At 40.7% G+C, this 17,807-nt stretch overlaps 1 protein-coding gene across 1 annotated transcript; it reads left to right on the top strand.

The window, feature by feature from the left end:
- CPOX (coproporphyrinogen oxidase) lies at positions 1-15,360 on the top strand. Its single transcript, XM_049858158.1, has 7 exons — positions 1-643; positions 4,847-4,990; positions 5,608-5,718; positions 7,058-7,199; positions 8,461-8,679; positions 12,692-12,796; positions 13,865-15,360. The coding sequence occupies exons 1-7, from the start codon at positions 124-126 to the stop codon at positions 13,950-13,952; spliced, it is 1,329 nt and encodes a 442-aa protein (XP_049714115.1). The 5' UTR covers positions 1-123; the 3' UTR covers positions 13,953-15,360.
- The last annotated feature ends 2,447 nt before the right edge of the window (positions 15,361-17,807 follow it).

Genomic DNA, 17,807 nt, shown 5'->3' with positions numbered 1-17,807 from the left:
CCCGGTAGTAGCTCCTCTCCGCTCCGGGTTCCTCGCTTCGCAGCTCGCCGCCTGGCACCCCGGGGGGGCTCGGGGTCCCGACTCGGCGGCGCGGGCACTGCCCGGGGTGACAGCGCCGGGAGCATGGCCTTGCACGTGAGCAGGCTGAGCGCGGGCCCCTGCTGGCGTGCGGCGCGGGGCGGCTGCGGAGCTCTGCGCGCTGGGCCCCCGCGCTGCGCCGCCGGGCGCATCTGCCGACTGCCTGGCACGGCTGGCGCGGTGCAGAGCCGCGGGCTGGGACACGGCCCCGCAGCGGGCGGCGGCCCCAGGCTGGGTGCCGGCCTGACCGCGGCGCTAGCTGGGCTGGCGGGGCTGGCCGCCGCCGCCTTCGGACATGTGAAGCGGGCGGAGATGGTGCCCAAGAGCACGGGGGCGCGGAGCCCCCAGCCGGGGAGGCCGGAGGAGCAGGACGACCTGGCCCGCCGCTGCAGCTGCTTCATGGCCTCGCCTGTGACCGACCTGCGCGAGCTGCGGAGGAGGCCAGACGACATGAAGACCAAGATGGAGCTGTTGATCATGGAGACCCAGGCTCAGGTGTGCCAGGCGCTGGCACAGGTAGACGGAGGCGCCAGCTTCTCTGTGGACCGGTGGGAGAGGAAGGAAGGTGAGGAGCTCGGCCTCTAGCGGGAGGTGGAGTTGGGGGAAAGCAGCCGGGAGCTCGGTTGCAGGCAGAAAGGGGCCCAGAATAGAGATGGGAGTTGGAGGGGGGAATCCGACGGAGGGGCTGCTTGCGGGGAACACCGTGAAAAAGATTGAAACCGTAAGGGTCATCAACCCTCTGCTTATAAGTGTGGACTCAAATCTGCTGTCACTTTAGTACTGGGCATTTGAAAAAATTTTACAGTTATATAACGGCATTATTAAAGATATTTTAGGAATACTTGTAGCCATATCCACGGTTTGTATAGAAGGAAAATTTTCCCCACATTTCATCTGCTTCTCTGCATTCTTTACCTTTTTCACTTCTTTGGAGGTAGACGGGGGAATTCCTCCATGCTAAGTGACAGCCTTTTTTTTTTTTTTTTTTAAGTGACAGCCAGACTTCCCTAGCTGAGGGTGTCATTGCCTCAGAATCTTCCCACTTCTTTTTCCCCTTGCACAAGAAATAATTTCATTGGCTTGTCATTACTTCCAAATGCTCTCTTGAGATTTCCTGCTAGGGAAATACTTTTCTTCCAGTGCCAAAATATTTTAGTATTAAAAACCAGTTCTTGCGGAGTCGTGTATTCTTGACCGTATTGTCTTTATAGTGAAACTCCACATCTTGGTTGTACTCTTTGAAGGATTCCTGGCTTTTTGTAGCCTGGAATTCTACAGCAGTTTGTCACTAGCAGATTCTGAGCTGTGATATTGTCACATCTATATTAAATGACGTTAAATCTGGCTTTCATCGTGTTTTTCAATCTTGAGATGTTTTCAAATGAAGACCACTGAAGCAGGACACAACCTCAGGTCCTAGACTAACAGTATGACCCTGGGAAGTTATCCTTTTTCGTTTTGCCATTGTTCCCCCATCTTAGAATGAGGTAATAATATATAGGGGTGTAACGATGATTAAATGGGATGGATACGTGTAAAGCTATTGTAATATTGTCTGATATACAGAAAGCACTGAGACAAATTGTTCCAGTCACTTACCAGCTGTGTGACCTTGGATAAGATGTTTTGCCTCTCTGGGCCTCAGTTTTCTCATTTGGAATATTCAAGAGTTGTACTGGATCGTCTCATATTCCATCCAGTTCCAAAAGTCCTTAGAAATAAAACAAACCGAGCGTGGATCCTCATGAAACAACTGCCCCTGTGGTAACCCAAGTGCTTTTAACAAACAACTACTAACAGCTACTAACGGCATGGCTAAGTACTAACGGGTGTCCTACTCACTGTAGGAGTCCCTGGGTGATGCAGGTGGTTAATGTGCTCAGCTGGTAACCGAAAGGTTGGAGGTTTGAGTCTACCCAGAGGAACCTCGGAAGAAAGGCCTTGTGATCTACTTCCAAAAAATCAGCCGCTGGAAACACAGTTTTACTCTGACACACGTGGGGTCTCCATGAGTCAGAATTGACTTGGAAGCAGTTGGTTGGTTCACTCATTGTAAGGTTCTGAGTCCTTAAGAGTTCCATACTTACTGTTTTGTAGTTGCCTTTAAAGAAAATTAAAAGGCAGACAGCACACTGAGAAAAAAATTGAAACCCATTGGGGCCCTAATATGTGGCATAAGTACAGTACAAACCATAACTAACAATGCACAAACACCAAGAGATAAACTAGGCAACTGGGAGCTCCTAAAAATTAAACACTTACGCTCATCAAAAGACTTCACCAAGAGAGTAAAAAGACAGCCTACACGCTGGGAAAAAATTTTTGGCTACCACATATCCGACAAGGGTTTAATCTCTAAAATCTATAAGATACTTCGGTACCTCAATAACAACAACAACAAAAAAAAACTGTCCAATTAAAAAATGGGCAAAGAATATGAGCAGACACTTCACCAACACAGGAGAAAATGCTCGTGATCTTTAGCCATTACCCAAAAAAAAAAAAACCTAACCCAGTGCTGTGGAGTTGATTCCGACTCATAGCGACCCTATAGGACAGAGTAGAACTGCCCCATAGAGTTTCCAAGGAGTGCCTGGCGGATTCGAACTGCCGAACCTTTGGTTCACAGCTGTAGCACTTAACCACTACACCACCAGGGTTTCCATTAGCCATTAGAGAAATCCAAATCAAAACTACAATGAGATACCATCTCACCCCCACATTACTGGCACTAAAAAAATAAGAAAAAATAAAGCAGAGACAAAATAACTTATGTTGGAGAAGTTGCGGGGAGATTGGAACTCTTATGCATTGCGGGTGGGAATGTAAAATGGTACAACCACTATGGAAAATGATATGTTACCTCCTTAAAAAGCTAGAAATAGAAATATCATACGATCTGGTAATCCTACTCCTGGGAATATATCCTAGAAACATATACATATCCATGTTCATTGCAGCATTATTCACAATAGCAGAAAGATGGAAACAACCTAAATGCCTGTCAACAGATGAATAGATAAATTATGATACATACACACAATGGAATACTGTGCAACAATAAAGAACAATGATGAACCTGTGAACCCTCTCACAACATGGATGAATCTGGAGGGCATTATGCTGAGTGAAATAAGTCAATCACAAAAGGACAAATGTATGGAACAACTATCATAAAAGCTCAAGAAAATGGTTACACGCAGAAAAAATAATCTTTGATGGTTACAAGAAAAGGGAGGAGTGGAAAGGGGAAATCACTATATTAAACAAGTATTAACTTTGGTGAAGGAAGAGACTACACAGAATATAGAGGAAGTCAGCATAACTTGACCAAGGCAAAAACCAAAAAACCAAACCCGTTGCCATCAAGTCAATTCTGACTCATAGTGACCCTACAGGACAGAGTTGAACTGCCCCATAGAGTTTCCAAGGAGCACCTGGTAGATTCGAACTGCTGACCTTTTGGTTAGCAGCTGTAGCACTTAACCCTGCCACCAGGGTTCCCAAGGCAAAGTCACAGAAATTTCCTAGACACATCAGAACACTGTGAGGGACTAGGGCTGAGGGCTGGGGACCTTGGTCTTGGGGAACATCTAGGTCAATTGGCATAACAGTTTATCAAGAAAATGTTCTACATTCTACTTTGGTGAGTAGTGTCAGGGGTCTTAAAAGGTGGTGAGTGGCCATCTAAGATACATGTTTTGGTCCCAGGCCATGCAGAGCAAAGGAGAATGAAAAAAAAAAAAAAAAAAAAAAACCAAAGACACAAGGAAAATATTAGTCCAGAGAACTGATGGACCACATGAACCAGAGCCTCCACCAGCCTGAGAAGAACTAGGTGGTGCCTGGCTACCACCACCGACCACTCTGACAGGGATCACAATAGAGGGTCCAGGACAGAGCAGGAGAAAAATGTAGAACAAAATTCAGATTCACAATAAAAGGATCTGGCATACAGGTCTGACAGATACTGGATGAACCCCTGAGACTGTAGCCTCTGGACACCATGAAGCTGCTCTCAAAGTCCGCCTTTCAGCCAAAGATTAGACAAGCCTATAAAACAAACAACACATGTGAGGAATGTGCTGCTTAGTTCAATCAAGTATAGGAGACCACGTGGGCAACACCTGCCCAAAAGAAAAGACATGAAAGCAGGAAGGGACAGGAAAACTGGACAAATGGACATGGGGAACCCCGCGGTGGAAAGGGGGAGTGCTGACACATTGCAGGGATTACAACCAATGTCATGAAACAATTTGTGTATACATTTTTGAATGAGAAACTAATTTGTGCTGTAAACTTCAACCGAAAGCACATTTTTAAAATTTAATTAAAAAAAAAAAATTGAAACAGTATGGAGTTCTTAAATTCAGTAATAATAGTGGAATTCCCTTCAAATATACCCATTCTTGTTTTTCACCTTAGCTTTCTCTCATTATATCGTAATTGGTGGTTGCCATTCTGAGCAGTGGCATTTGAAGGAAAATATTCTAGGACCTTATTGTAGGTGACAGCGTAAGAGTGTAGAAGACATCTTCACTTGAGAGCGGTGAGGAGGCATAAGCTTTGCCCAATATCAGTAGCTAATACCATAAAGTTAAATTAGTTATCTAATTGCATTGTATTTAAAAATCATAAATGTAATGATACTTTAGAAGATTTGGAAATTAGAAGAAAATAACTGCTGTATCCTACCATCTTCATGCAAGCGCTGTTTCCAATTTTGTGTATACCCTTACATTTTCTCATTTTACCTTTATATAAACAGGAGGTGGTGGCATAAGCTGCGTGCTTCAAGATGGTCATGTCTTTGAGAAGGCTGGAGTGAGCATTTCTGTTGTTCATGGAAATCTTTCTGAGGAAGCATCAAAACAAATGAGAAGCAGAGGGAAAATCCTGAAGACTAAAGATGGTAAATCAATTTTAACAGCCTTTAACAGTCCATGCAAAGCTTTTCCCCCCACAAGTCTTACTATAAAATAAACATCTCTTCTGAAAAATGCCGTTTGAGTACCTATGCCAGGTAACGTATTAGTGATTACTTTTGAGGAGTAGTGGATGGTTCAGTGGTAGAATTCTCGTGCTCCATGTGGAAGACCCAGGTTCCGTTCCTGGCCGGTGCAGCTCACCCACGGTTGTATCACCCTTCAGTCACAGGAGGCTTGCGTGCTGCCGTGACGCTGAACAGGTTTCAGTGGAGCTTCCAGACTGGTGTAGACCAGGAAGAAAGGCCTGGTAATCTGAACAGTGAGCCAGTGAACACTCTGTGGGTCACAGTGGTCTGGTACATAACCAGTCATGCAGATGGTTGTGGGACTGGGCAGCGTTTTGTTCAGTTGTGCATGGAGTTATCATGAGTCAGGGACAGATTTGATGGTAGCTAACAACAACAACAATTACTTTTAAAAGATTATATTTTAAGAGCCAATTTAAAATCTTCTTTTGAAAATTGATCCAGAAACCACATTGGAGTTAATTTATATGAGTCCAGGTGTTTGCCTGCAACTCACTGTGTGTTTTACTTGCCAGGTAAATTGCCATTTTCTGCTATGGGCGTGAGCTCCGTTATCCATCCCAAGAACCCTCATGCACCTACTATCCATTTCAACTACAGATACTTTGAAGTTGAAGAAGCAGATGGTAAGGGCCGCTGGTGCTGTGGAAACTTACCGTGTGAAATGTGTATTTTAAAATAGATAAGAGGGCATAGGATCTGAAGTGAGAAAGAATAGAGTCTTCCCAGGTTTTTCAGATAGCACAAGAAGGTTTATTCCTTGGCAGATGTGATGAATTACGCAGGCGACATGAGAAGTGAGAAGGGTAGTGGCCGGATTCCGACCTCCCCATATTTTCTGCAATATAATATAATAATATTGTAGGACACACTGAGTTCTTTGCAAATATAAGTTCATTACATTAAGTTGAAATTGAGAACCTGCTTTTGGAAAGTATCCTCTAGATGCATAGCATTGCCAGGCACCAGTGCACTGTCAGTGGTTTAAAGGGAGTGCAGTCGATCATGCCTCATGCCCCTGTGGTTCCAGCCTGGGTTTCCTATCAGCAGGGCCAGCTGTCACCACACGCCAGAGCATCTGTGCAACGCCACACCTATGCCTCTTGATGTCTCTGCAGATGGTGGCATTTAAAGCCATTGTTGTAATTTTTCATTTTGAAGTCATTCAGTTTGTTCAACCTTTACATGTTTGGAAGTTGGTAACTGGCCCTGACAGGAGTGCCTGGGTAACAGACAGTTTAAGTGCTCAGCTCAGCTACTAACCGAAAGGTTGGTGGTTCAAATCCATCCAGAGATGCCTCGGAAGAAAGGCCTAGCGATCTACTTCCAAAAGGTCACAGCCATTGAAAACCCTATGGGGCGGTTCTGTTCTGACACATGGGCTTGTCTTGAGTCACAGTTGACATCAAGGCAACTCCTTTTTAAACTGGTACTGACAACTTGTAGACCTAAGTAGTGCATCAAATAGTTCTCAAATAGTTAAGTCGCCTCCCTCCATAAACGCTCTAGTGGGAAGGGGGCAGTGGTAGCAGAGGTTCTTCCTCCAGGGAGTGTCAGAATCTCCTGGGGAGTTTTTGTAAACTATAGATGCCTGGGTCTTACACCCAGAGATGTGATTTTAATCTTGTCTAGCAGAGGTAGAAGCAGCCAGAATTGAGATCCACTGTCAGGTCCAGCGTGTGGTGTTTATCCTTCGCAGTCATGGGCATGTCATTCCCCTACCATGCATATCATTCCTGCTCTCTCCAGTTTTTAATTTCTTCTCTTTTTCTTTCTGCCTCTACCTCTTTCTTTCCTGCCTAGGCCTTACTAGCCATCCAGGGCTAAAGAAATTGTTCTGGTTTTTGTTTTTTTTCACTCATTCCATGCTTAATAAATTAAGCTGATAAGTTATGTTTGCTGATACGATTACTAATGTGTTGAATTTCAAAGTACATGTTAGAATCATGTGTCTTGACTTGGTAGGTAACAAGCAGTGGTGGTTTGGTGGTGGATGTGACCTTACTCCAACATATTTGAACCAAGATGATGCTGTCCATTTTCACAGAACTCTAAAGGAGGCTTGTGACAAGCATGGTCCAGACCTATACCCCAAATTTAAAAAATGGTAGGTAAAGGTATTGAACTTACTGTGATTCTAAAAGTATATTCCATTTTTCTCTGTGGGTCCCAAAGGTAACTATTTTGTCACTAAATACCTTCTTTAGCTTGTGAAGATGGAGCTTTGCTCACCAGAGTTGGAATACCAGTCTTAACATGAGAGGTTTTAATAAATTACTTATTTAGAAATACGTGTATGTCTATAACTTAAATTGGAAATCCTGGTTGCATAGTGGTTAAGAGTTCGGCTGCTAACCAAAGGGTCGGCAGTTCGAATCTACCAGGCGCTCCTTGGAAACTCTATGGGCCAGTTCTACTCTGTCCTATAGGGTCGCTATGAGGCGGAATCGACGCGATGGCACTGGGTTTTTGTTTTTTAGGCTAGTTAAAAAGTTTTTAGTAAGTGTTTAGTAAATCTCTTAATTTTATAATCTCGTGAAGAGATATTTTGAAGTAATATGATTTGGTTTAAAAGCTGACTTTACCGGCTTGCTCAGGATATACTTTCTTAACTAAATTAATAAAATGTGTATGTAAACGAAAGCCAACAAGTCAAAATTGAGTTGAATTTTACCAACGCATCAATTCTAGGAATTTGCATGTGCTTGCTGCCTTTTGTTTTATTTAAGCAATCAAGGCTGTTTTTAAGGTGACCTTTGAAACTGCTTTTAGTTTTTGTTTGTACAGGTTTTTATATTTAGGAGCCCTTTGTCACTGAGTCAGAATTGACTCGAGGGCACTGGTTTTTTTTTTTTTTTATTGTATAGAGATCATTGAAAGAACTATTTCCAAGATGTAAATTATTCTACAAATTTAGCACTTAGGGAATAGCTTCATAGGAAACCCACTGTAGTAGGCAAAGACTCAAAGAGAGATGGATCATTTCATGTGCTGACTCACATGGGCACACTGGATATGACTGAAGACTCTTATTCTCTGAATGTTTCCTTCCACCAGCTCTTCCCATAGTCATGAGTCAGAATCGATGCTATAGCAGTGGGCGTGGGTTTGGCTTTGGTTGGCTAGACTTATGTTAAATTGCCTTGTTGCTTTGCAGATAAGAATATAAGCATTTTCTGCATTGAGGATGTCTGCAAGAAGTCTGTTTAAAGTCCTAGTTTCTTTATCATAGTTAAAAGTAAGGGAGCCAAGGATACTGCTCAAGGATATTAGTCAAGGACAGTGCTCTAAATGGATGTGTTCACATTGATTTTTCATGTCTTCCTTTTTTTCCCTTTGACCCCTGATTTGCCTTGTTGCATTTCCAGGTGCGATGATTACTTTTTTATAGCCCATCGTGGAGAGCGGAGGGGCGTTGGTGGGATCTTTTTTGACGATCTTGACTCTCCATCCAAGGAAGAGGTGTTTCGCTTTGTGCAGAGCTGTGCCCAGGCTGTGGTTCCTTCTTACATTCCTCTTGTGAAAAAGCACTGTAATGACTCATTCACTCCCCAGGAGAAGCTGTGGCAGCAGCTCAGGAGAGGCCGGTGAGTGACACGAGAATAAACGGTTTCCTTGCATAATTGGGAGAAATGGAGCAGCAGTAATAATTTTGGGTGCCGTGCTGTCTTAGGTACTTTTTAATGGTCTCCTTAATACTCACCCTAATTGTTTTTCATAAGTAGATGAATCTTGAATATATTAAATGAATATTAAAAGACATTATATACAATAGTATTATAAGAATTAAAAACCCATTGCCGTTGAGTCGATTCTGACTCATAGCGACCCTATAGTAGAGAGTAGAACTGCCCCATAGAGTTTCTAAAGAGCGCCTGGTAGATTCTAACTGCTGACCTTTTGGTTAGCAGCTAAGCTCTTAACCGCTGTGCCACCAGGAATAGCAAAGTTTATTTAATTCATCTATCCAGTACATTAGAGACTCCGTGTAGTAAATACTTAGACTGAATCGAATTCAGCTGATTTCTTTTAATCAGTCTTCTAGCAACACCCTACAGCCTTAGGCCAAGATGTAGTCATCATTTAATGTTTTTGCTGCTTGGTAAATTTGGAATCACACCTCTTTTCGTTCATCTTAAAGGTTTCATGAATGTTTTAATTGAAGTAATAATTTCAAAATTTATTTATACTTAAAAATAATGTTTATTATGGAGCCCTAACTATGTGCCAGATACTATTTTAGACATTTTGAATCTAATTTTCTCAACAAACTTATGAGATAGGTGTAATTATCACCATTTTACAGATGATAGAAGTTACTCTCAGGTATAGCCCTTGCCCAGGATTACACAGCTAGTGGATCTAAGATATCACGACTAACTTAGGAACTAGGATATCATGACTCCAAACTTAAAACCTTTCCCGCACACGAAGGAAGTTAAGTAGTTCAGTCAGTTTGTGTGTCTCACCATCATGCCCGTTTTAGCCAGCCTGCTCTGTGCGCTGAGCTTGGCAGGCTCAGCTGGGTGACCAACCTTAGGTCATCTTCAGCCATACGTACTTGTGAATCAGCCCCAAGTTTTCCACACAGCGGGACTACATCCATTTCCTACTGCCTCCTTCACTGCATCTATATTACTAGTCAATGGTCTATAAAATAGATGTCCTCATTTAATGTTAATTCTGTCTCAGGCATAAGAAATTTTGGGTACTTAAGAAGGTAAAACTATTGCCCTGAAAAGGCCAACTTAAATAATGCTCCAAAACTAAAGATAAATGATTTTTGTGTTTGCCTATACTACCTGGTCCCCATTATAAACTTGGATTAATGAGAGTTGATTAAGTTTTCTTTTTAGAAATTTCTTAAACAATGCATCTCTTTTGGGACACTTTGGTTTTTATTTGTTTCCATGATTCCGAGATATTTTTTATCACTCCTTCCACTCACTTCCCTCCCCCTGCAGTTATGGTGTACCTCCGTGGTCAGGCAGTCTGCTGGCTGCAGAGGTGAGCAGGAGATGGATCTTGCCAAAAAGAAGTTTACAGTTGAGTGGGGAAGACAGAAATTAACCTAAATGAATATTGTTAAGTGAAATGTAAGGTTCCTCCATGTGTGTTCGTGTCTTGGTAGTTTGTTTCTTTTTGTTGCTGAGTAACATTCCATTGTATGAAAGTACCACAGTTTGTTTATCCATTCAACCTGCTGAGAGTATCTTGGTTGCTTCCAGTTTGGGGCAATTATGAACAAAGGTGCTATAAACATTTGTGTGTAGGTTTTGGTGTGGACATAAGTTTTCAATTTATTTGGATACGAGGCATTCTGAAAGTTTCATTTGTGGGTGTATCACTGCATGTCTGGTGTCTTTTGAGTGAGGCAGAAATGTGGGCTGTCAGGTTAATTTTCTGTGGTGTGGTGTGTGACTGGTCTTCAAAGTAAGCCTTCTGTCTCCCTTATCTCTGAGCTTTAGGATGGTAGTACTTTCTATGGTTTAAGATGACCCCCAGCTATTTACTGGGGCTGTCAGCACTGTCTTCACTTTCTTAAATTACATTCATAACCCCTTATCTGTATCCTTTACAGGTTACTCTTTGCTACTTCCCCCACCATAAAATACGAGTTACCCTTGCAGGGAGTAGCCTGGTTCCCTTTTGACTTCTCAGTCTCTTATCTGGCAGTCTTAGCTAGTCTCGGGCCCTCAACTACTCTCCCTAAGCCGTTGAACTTCTCTTTCATAGTCACTTTTTTCATAGGAGAATAGAAGTTAAAGATGTTGACTCATTTTTGGTTTTTTTTGGCAGGGGGAGAAAAACAGGATAATATTTGGAGCATTAGTTACATTGAAGGGGATGGTTAAAGTCCATAACTGACAGGCAGCTCAGAGAATAAATGTGTGGGAAGGATCAGAAAGATCATATCTAAATGGAACCTGGTGGGAGTCAGAGAGGTTAATGTAGGGAATGGGGCATATTTCACTCAAGGAGCGAAAGGAGCCAGGGATGCTATAGGTAGATCACAGTATAGAACTTAAGTGGGCCAGAGGAAGTTAATTTAGGGAACTCCTTACAAGGGTCTCTGAGGAAGGTCTTTGTATATATCAGTACAAACTACAGAGTCCTGATCCTCCCTTAGAGATCATGTTTCAGAAGGGTAAGATCAGGGGTGACAGAAAGGTGACCAAGAGACTGAAATGCCCTTCCAGAGTCTGAGGATGAAGTTTCAAAGCTCCTCTTAAATTATGCTTTGAAACAGGCATGAGGAAGGTGTTAAATAGTAGTACACAAAATTCAGTCAATAGTAAGTAAATGATGAAGACTAAGAAGGTATCCGTGGATGCATTTTATTTAAATTTTTGTAGGTCCTTTTGCAAGTTTCCACACAAAAGCGTACTTTAAAAAAATTGAAGTGCTGTGGGGTTCTAGAGAATATTTTGATTTTGTGAACCTAAAGAAAGGAGCCCTGGTGCTTGCGTGGCCGCTAACCCAAAGGTTGGGGGTTCAAACCCACCGGCTGCTCCACAGAAGATAGTGGCAGTCTGCTTCCATAAAGATTTACAGCCTTGAAAACCCTATGGGGCAGTTCTACTTTGTCCTGTACAGTTGATATGAGTTGGAATCGACTCGACGACAGTGGGTTAGACTTAAAGGCCGGAGCTGATGGAGTAAATGTTAACCTCTAAGAAAAGCTTAGACCAAGAGAGTAGCTTCTGAATGAACTCTGAAAGAGGAAGTATTTAGTGAAAATTTTAGATTCGTGGATCGTGCTGAATTCTAGGTAGTACAAGAGATTACCCTTTTGAAATTGGATAGGACAGACCATTCACATAGTATACCCTGATGTCAAAGGCAGACACAGCCTTTAGGCTAGATTGAGTCTCTGTAGATCAAACTCTATGGTAGTTAATAGGAAACTAATGTGTTGGACCAAGTTTTCACTGATGTTGAGGATATTTTTCTAAAAAACCAAAAACTGAGCACTGTAATGCAAACACTGCCTTTTGAGCATGGCTGTTATGAATATGCAGGAAGATTGGCTTATGTGACAACTTACTGATGCATTTAGCTACTTTAAGAAAAGGGGAGTCTCAGAATATATTAGTAATTATTAATATGTTACTGTTAGCTATACGTGGTTTTTCAATTATAAACATTTTATACTGTCTTAGTGCAAGTACTTGTGAGTTGTAGACAGAGAAATGAAATATTGACCCTGAAACATCTCAGACTATGGGGAGGACCAGCAGGACGTGTGTAATGCTGAGAAAGGATGACAGCTCTTTTTCTGAATTGTCCTTGTGCCTTCAAGTCGGCAGCTTTGTGTCCATTCGGTTTGTTTACTGGAAAACATAACCTTCTTATAACTGTTCCGTGCTGGGGCAGACTCTATATCCTATTGTTTGGTGAGGAGAATACCCTTTTGTTCATGCTCATCCAGATGGAGAAAACTCAACTGGCCAAAGACTGGTGTTCTCTGAGCCAGTTCCAGCTGATTGGGGAGGGGGCAGAAGGTAAAAACCCTCTCTACTTTATGTATTTGTTATCAACTAATCTTTAAGATTTTATTTAGCTGACCCTTAATGTTATTTGATGTCTTCATGGCAGGTATGTGGAATTTAACTTGCTGTATGATCGGGGCACAAAGTTTGGCCTCTTTACTCCAGGATCCAGGATCGAAAGCATCTTGATGTCTTTACCTCTAACTGCCAGGTAAGGAGGTAACTTACAGAAGTTATTCCTCCTCTCCTTGATTCCCTAACGCCAACAGAATATGAAAGTTAACACCACAAATGTCTTACCTCAGACTTAGTTGGACTTGATTTTTCTGATTTTATAGGAAAATCAGGGTCAAATACTTATGGAAAATCAAATTGGCTCTTTAAGGGTGAAGGATGAATGGCATAGCACTGTGTGTAAGACTGGGGTGAACAGGAGTGAGAAGGTAGCGTGGTGTGTCCAAGGAGGCCAAGTTAACCTTCCTTACCTGATAATTTTCTGGGAAGAGCTAGGGGCAAAGCAAATTTATTTAGTACATCAGCTTTTAAACTTTATTAGAAATTAACATTCTTGGTAGAAACATCTTACTTTCCAGGATGAGGTGTTAAACCTATTTGAAAGTATGAGGGATATTTCAGGCACGCAGCTTTCTGCCTGTGCTTTACGAGCTGCTCTAGCAGCCGTCCGTACAAGCTTGTTGCATTTGTTTGGGGAGTTTTAAAGCCACATGTATATTTAGGTTGGTGCTCTTAGGTTGATGGTGTTAAGATCTGCAGTTTTCGTCTTGGCTATAACAAAGTCAGAATGATGTGTGTCCAGACTGAAAGATCAGAAAAAAATTACATAGCTTCTTTATTAAGAAACTTAATTTCTTTTGTTGTTGTTGTGTGTCATTGAGTTGATTCTGACTCATAGCAACCCTATAGGACAGGGGAGAACTGCCCCATAGCGTTTTCAAGGCTTTAGTGTTTACAGGAGTAGGTCACTGGGTCTTCTCCCGTGGAATGGATGGTGGGTTCGAATTGCCAACCTTTCGATTAGCAGCCAAGCACTTAACCACTGCTCCACCAGGACTCTCATAGTTTTTAAAAGCCTAGTGCATGCAAGGCACATTAGGCATATTAGAGACAAAGACGTGTAAGGCATTTTTTACTCTTTTAGAATTTCTCATGTATTTAGAAACTTTTGATTTATTTTGATATAAAAAGTAAAGAGGTGTGTGTGTCAGTTACTACTTCTATTATTATTACATTTCTTCCCTTCTGTTTGGGCCCTGCACAGATGGGAGTACATGCATTCACCCTCAGAGAATTCCAAAGAAGCTGAAATTCTGGAAGTTCTACGCCACCCGAGAGATTGGGTGCATTGATGCAGGCGGAGCCACCATGCTGGGGTTTGGGGGACACAGAGTGTGCACCCTCCCCCTGGCCAGCATGTGGCCACTACTTAGCAGTTTGTTTCCTGTGCCTACGTGTTTCCCGGTCTTCTCCGCTCTGGGCCCCCCTCCTCTCTGGGGGTAAAGTGTGTTTTACACACCACAACTTCTGGGTGAATGTTGTCAGTGTCGGCCTGTAAGATGGCGGAGTGTTTGTTCTTTAGAGCCGTTTAATTGGTACAAAAATTGGTTTATACTTTTAGAATCATTTTATACGACTAGTTTATAAAATATGTCATTGAATTTATAAGTGCTGAATAAAGGGAATCTAAATGTAATAATTTTATATCATGAAGCTTCTCATGTTATTTTTGTTTTATGTATTTTTAAAAGTTTTTGTTTTGGCCACAAAAATCTCCATCCTGGGATAACTTTCATTTTCATTAATTCAGTGACATTGAGACTTATTAGTAATTTTAGAAAGTAGCTTGAAACTAATGTAAAAGTTTTACTTTGTCTACACTGAAGTTTCTTGGATCATCCGTGTTTATATTTTGTATCCCCCAGAGGCCATAATATTGTAAAATATTCATTTTTTTAAACTATACATCCTTAGGAAAACTTAATATTTTCCTTATCTATGCATGTGCTACAGTTCCGTGATTACCTGTAGCTGTTAACTTCCAAAGTGACATCATTGGTATTTAAGTAAGGATGTTTGAGTTGTAATTTTGATTTTTGTAGAACTACACCGTGTTTTTACGCAAATGACGTTCACCTCCTATTTTGTTTGCCAACGACACCCTCCCCCAATGAGGTGTTTTTGTAAGCATGCTATGTTAACATTTAAAAAAAATTGGCATGGCAGCACTTACGAAAATACCTCGCAGGGGGAGGGCATGGTTGGCAGACAAACATAGGAGACACGTGTTATTTGGGTAAAAATATGGCAGTGTGTTAATGTTGGCATTCTCTGTTCTGTTGAATGTGAAAACTTATATCCCTGGATTCTGATACTTAAAATTTTCTATTGTAGACATTTCTATATGGAAGTTTAGACTAATAATGCTGGGGAAGTTGTGAAATTTAGAAAAGTTTCTCATTTTGGAATGAATTGGAATTGAAATTACCATCCGTTATCAAAATACTTTCTGCAAAATGGGATTCTTATCTTTACTCTTAAGAGAATCACAACAGAATTTCTAATGTGTGGCTTCTTTGTTCATACAATAATGTGAGTATATTGTTATGATTCATAAACATTGAAGTTTCTAAGGAATAGTATCTTATTGTTAAGAATGTCTTGGAATATGTCGAATATATGTTATTGTGTGTGACTCTTCAGGGCTAGAAAATGTATGAAGCTCAATGTACTTTAATTCTTCAACTGTTTTAGAACAGATCCACTAATAAATCTTATTACAAATAAGAGTAAAAAATGTTTGCACCCTTTCTTTTTGTCAAAATAATCAATAAAAAGAAGACACAAGTATTTGTTAGTACTAAAACAGTATTTCCTCACTCTTCAGTATAAAAAGAGTTATTGGAAGGCCTATGGAGCACAGTTCCACTCTGACACACATGGGGCCACCATTTGTTGGAATCTGCTGAACAGCAGCTGGTTTGGTTTTTTAGGTATTTACCCAAGAAAAATGAAAACAAATTTTATACTTAATTTTTCATAGTATCTTTATTCATGTTAGCCAAGATTTGAAATAACCCAGACGTCCATCTGCCCGTGAGTGGATAGAGGCATTGTGGTATATCCATGCATGAGAATACTGCTCAATAAAAGGGAACAAACTTGTTAAATGTAAGAAAATGGATGAATATCAAAAACATTATACCTAGTGAAAGAAGCTAGACACAAAAGAATACTTACCATATGACTCCATTATATGGAAACTTAGAAAAGGCAAAACTTTAGCTATAGAAAGCAGTTGTGTGGTTGCCGAGGGTGGGGAAGGAAGGAAAGGAATGTACCATGAAAGGGCAAAGAGAACCTTTTGAGTTGACAGAAATGTTTTGTGTATTGATTGAGGTGGGATTACAGGACTGTGCATTTATCAAAACTCATCAAACAATGAGGCTGATGAAAAAAAGTTTAATATAAAAATACACCCACTCCTCACTTATCGACATGGTTAGGCTTCAAAGCCAGGTCGTTACGTGAAGATTGGTGTTATATGAAAATGGAGGATGACTACATCATTACATAACCACCATATTACATCATTACGTAACTGTTAAACCTCTGAGAGTCATGGCCCAACCAAGTTGACACATAACCTTAACCATCACAGCCAGTGTTAGTCACCTTCGATTCAACATTAGTTATTGCCAGATGTACATTGTTAATGTGCAAAATAGTAGATTTTTTACTATTGTCATAAATGCAAAATGTTGGATAATGCAATAGTCAATAAGCGGGAAGTGTATAGGAACAAATCTCTCCTTTTAAAATAAAAAGTAGTCTCTTATTGTAGATCTGATAGCCTACATGGTTTGTTTAAGGTTGTTAGGTGCTGGGAAATACACTAAGGCAAAATTTGAAATTTTTTTGTGTGCAACTTTTTTTGCTCTTTAATAATCATGTAATTTTACTAAGAAAGAGGCCGTATCTGGAAAAAGATAACAACTGCGTAACTACTGAAAAATAGATCCTTCTGCTGCTTATTCAAAGTGAATTTTTCTTTCAAATTCTTGGTGACATCTACTCTGCGTTTACTGGGGGCTCAGGCTGTACCTCCAAATGGCCTGGCCTGCATTTCTTTGTTCCATGGGCACATTACTGAACACCTGACTCCTGCTGCCTCACACAGGCACACTAGTGATCGTAAAGAGTAGGAAGCAGGAGTTGCAATGTTTGGGAGCAAATTTCTAACCAGTACTTTCTATCTACCGTACTAGTGTTTCTAATCCTATTGCCATTTAAAAGGAGGGGGAAAAAAAAATGCAAGTAATAGAAAAATTAAAAAAAAAAGAGAGATAAGTAGAAAGAAAATAGAATTAAAAATCAGATAAAATCATACCACCTAGTGACATTTTTTTTTTTTTTAGTGACAGTCCTTATTAACACATTTAATTATGTACTTCTTGCTGATACTTTTATCATGCACAGCCTCATACTAAACATACTATAAACAACTGTTTTAAACTAACATGCAGAATTTTTTTAATGTCAATAAAATGCATCCAAGTCATTTTGATGGTTTTATAGCATTTCATTTTACCCAATCTAGTCAGCCTGTGCACTGTTCCTGACATCTGGTTTGTTTCTGATTTTTTCACTATCATAAATAACATTTTGTTATTAAAGTCAGGTTTATTAAGGAATAGTTTACATACAGTAAATCCACCCTCTTTAGGTGATCAGTTCTATGAATATTGGCAGATGCACACAGTCATGCAATCACCACCGTAAGGAAAATAGAGAATATTCTCATCAGCCCCCAAAATTCCTTCGTGCCCCTTTGTAGCCAATCCCCTACCCTCACGCTCAGACTCTGCAAACTACTGATCTGTTTTCTATCCCTGTAGTTTTGCCTTTTCCAGAATGTCATGTAGATGAAATCATACAGTATGTAACTTCTTGAGTCTGGCTTCTTTCGTTTAGCGTAACGCATTTGAAAATTATCCATTTTATATGTATTGGTAGTCCATTTCTCTGTATTGCTCAGTAGTATTACATTGTGCGGATGTACTACAGTTTGTTTATCACTCACCAGTTGATGAGTATTTGAGTCTATTCCAGATGCTATCATAAGTAACACTTTAATGAACATCCTTTTATGTGTATAATCACTTTTATGAGTGTTATACTCTGATCAATCAGGTGTAGGAGAGGTA

The sequence above is a fragment of the Elephas maximus genome, chromosome 18 (genome assembly GCF_024166365.1).
Source record: "Elephas maximus indicus isolate mEleMax1 chromosome 18, mEleMax1 primary haplotype, whole genome shotgun sequence".
NCBI classification, from domain to species: domain Eukaryota; kingdom Metazoa; phylum Chordata; class Mammalia; order Proboscidea; family Elephantidae; genus Elephas; species Elephas maximus.
This window is presented reverse-complemented; position numbering and strand designations above follow the sequence as displayed.

Bases quoted from the DNA above. Each gene is read 5' to 3' on its own strand.
- CPOX (XM_049858158.1), top strand. From the start codon at position 124: ATGGCCTTGCACGTGAGCAGGCTGAGCGCGGGCCCCTGCTGGCGTGCG. The intron at 4,991-5,607 runs GTAAATCAATTT...TTTACTTGCCAG, and splicing joins AATCCTGAAGACTAAAGATG to GTAAATTGCCATTTTCTGCT. The intron at 5,719-7,057 runs GTAAGGGCCGCT...TTGACTTGGTAG, and splicing joins TGAAGTTGAAGAAGCAGATG to GTAACAAGCAGTGGTGGTTT.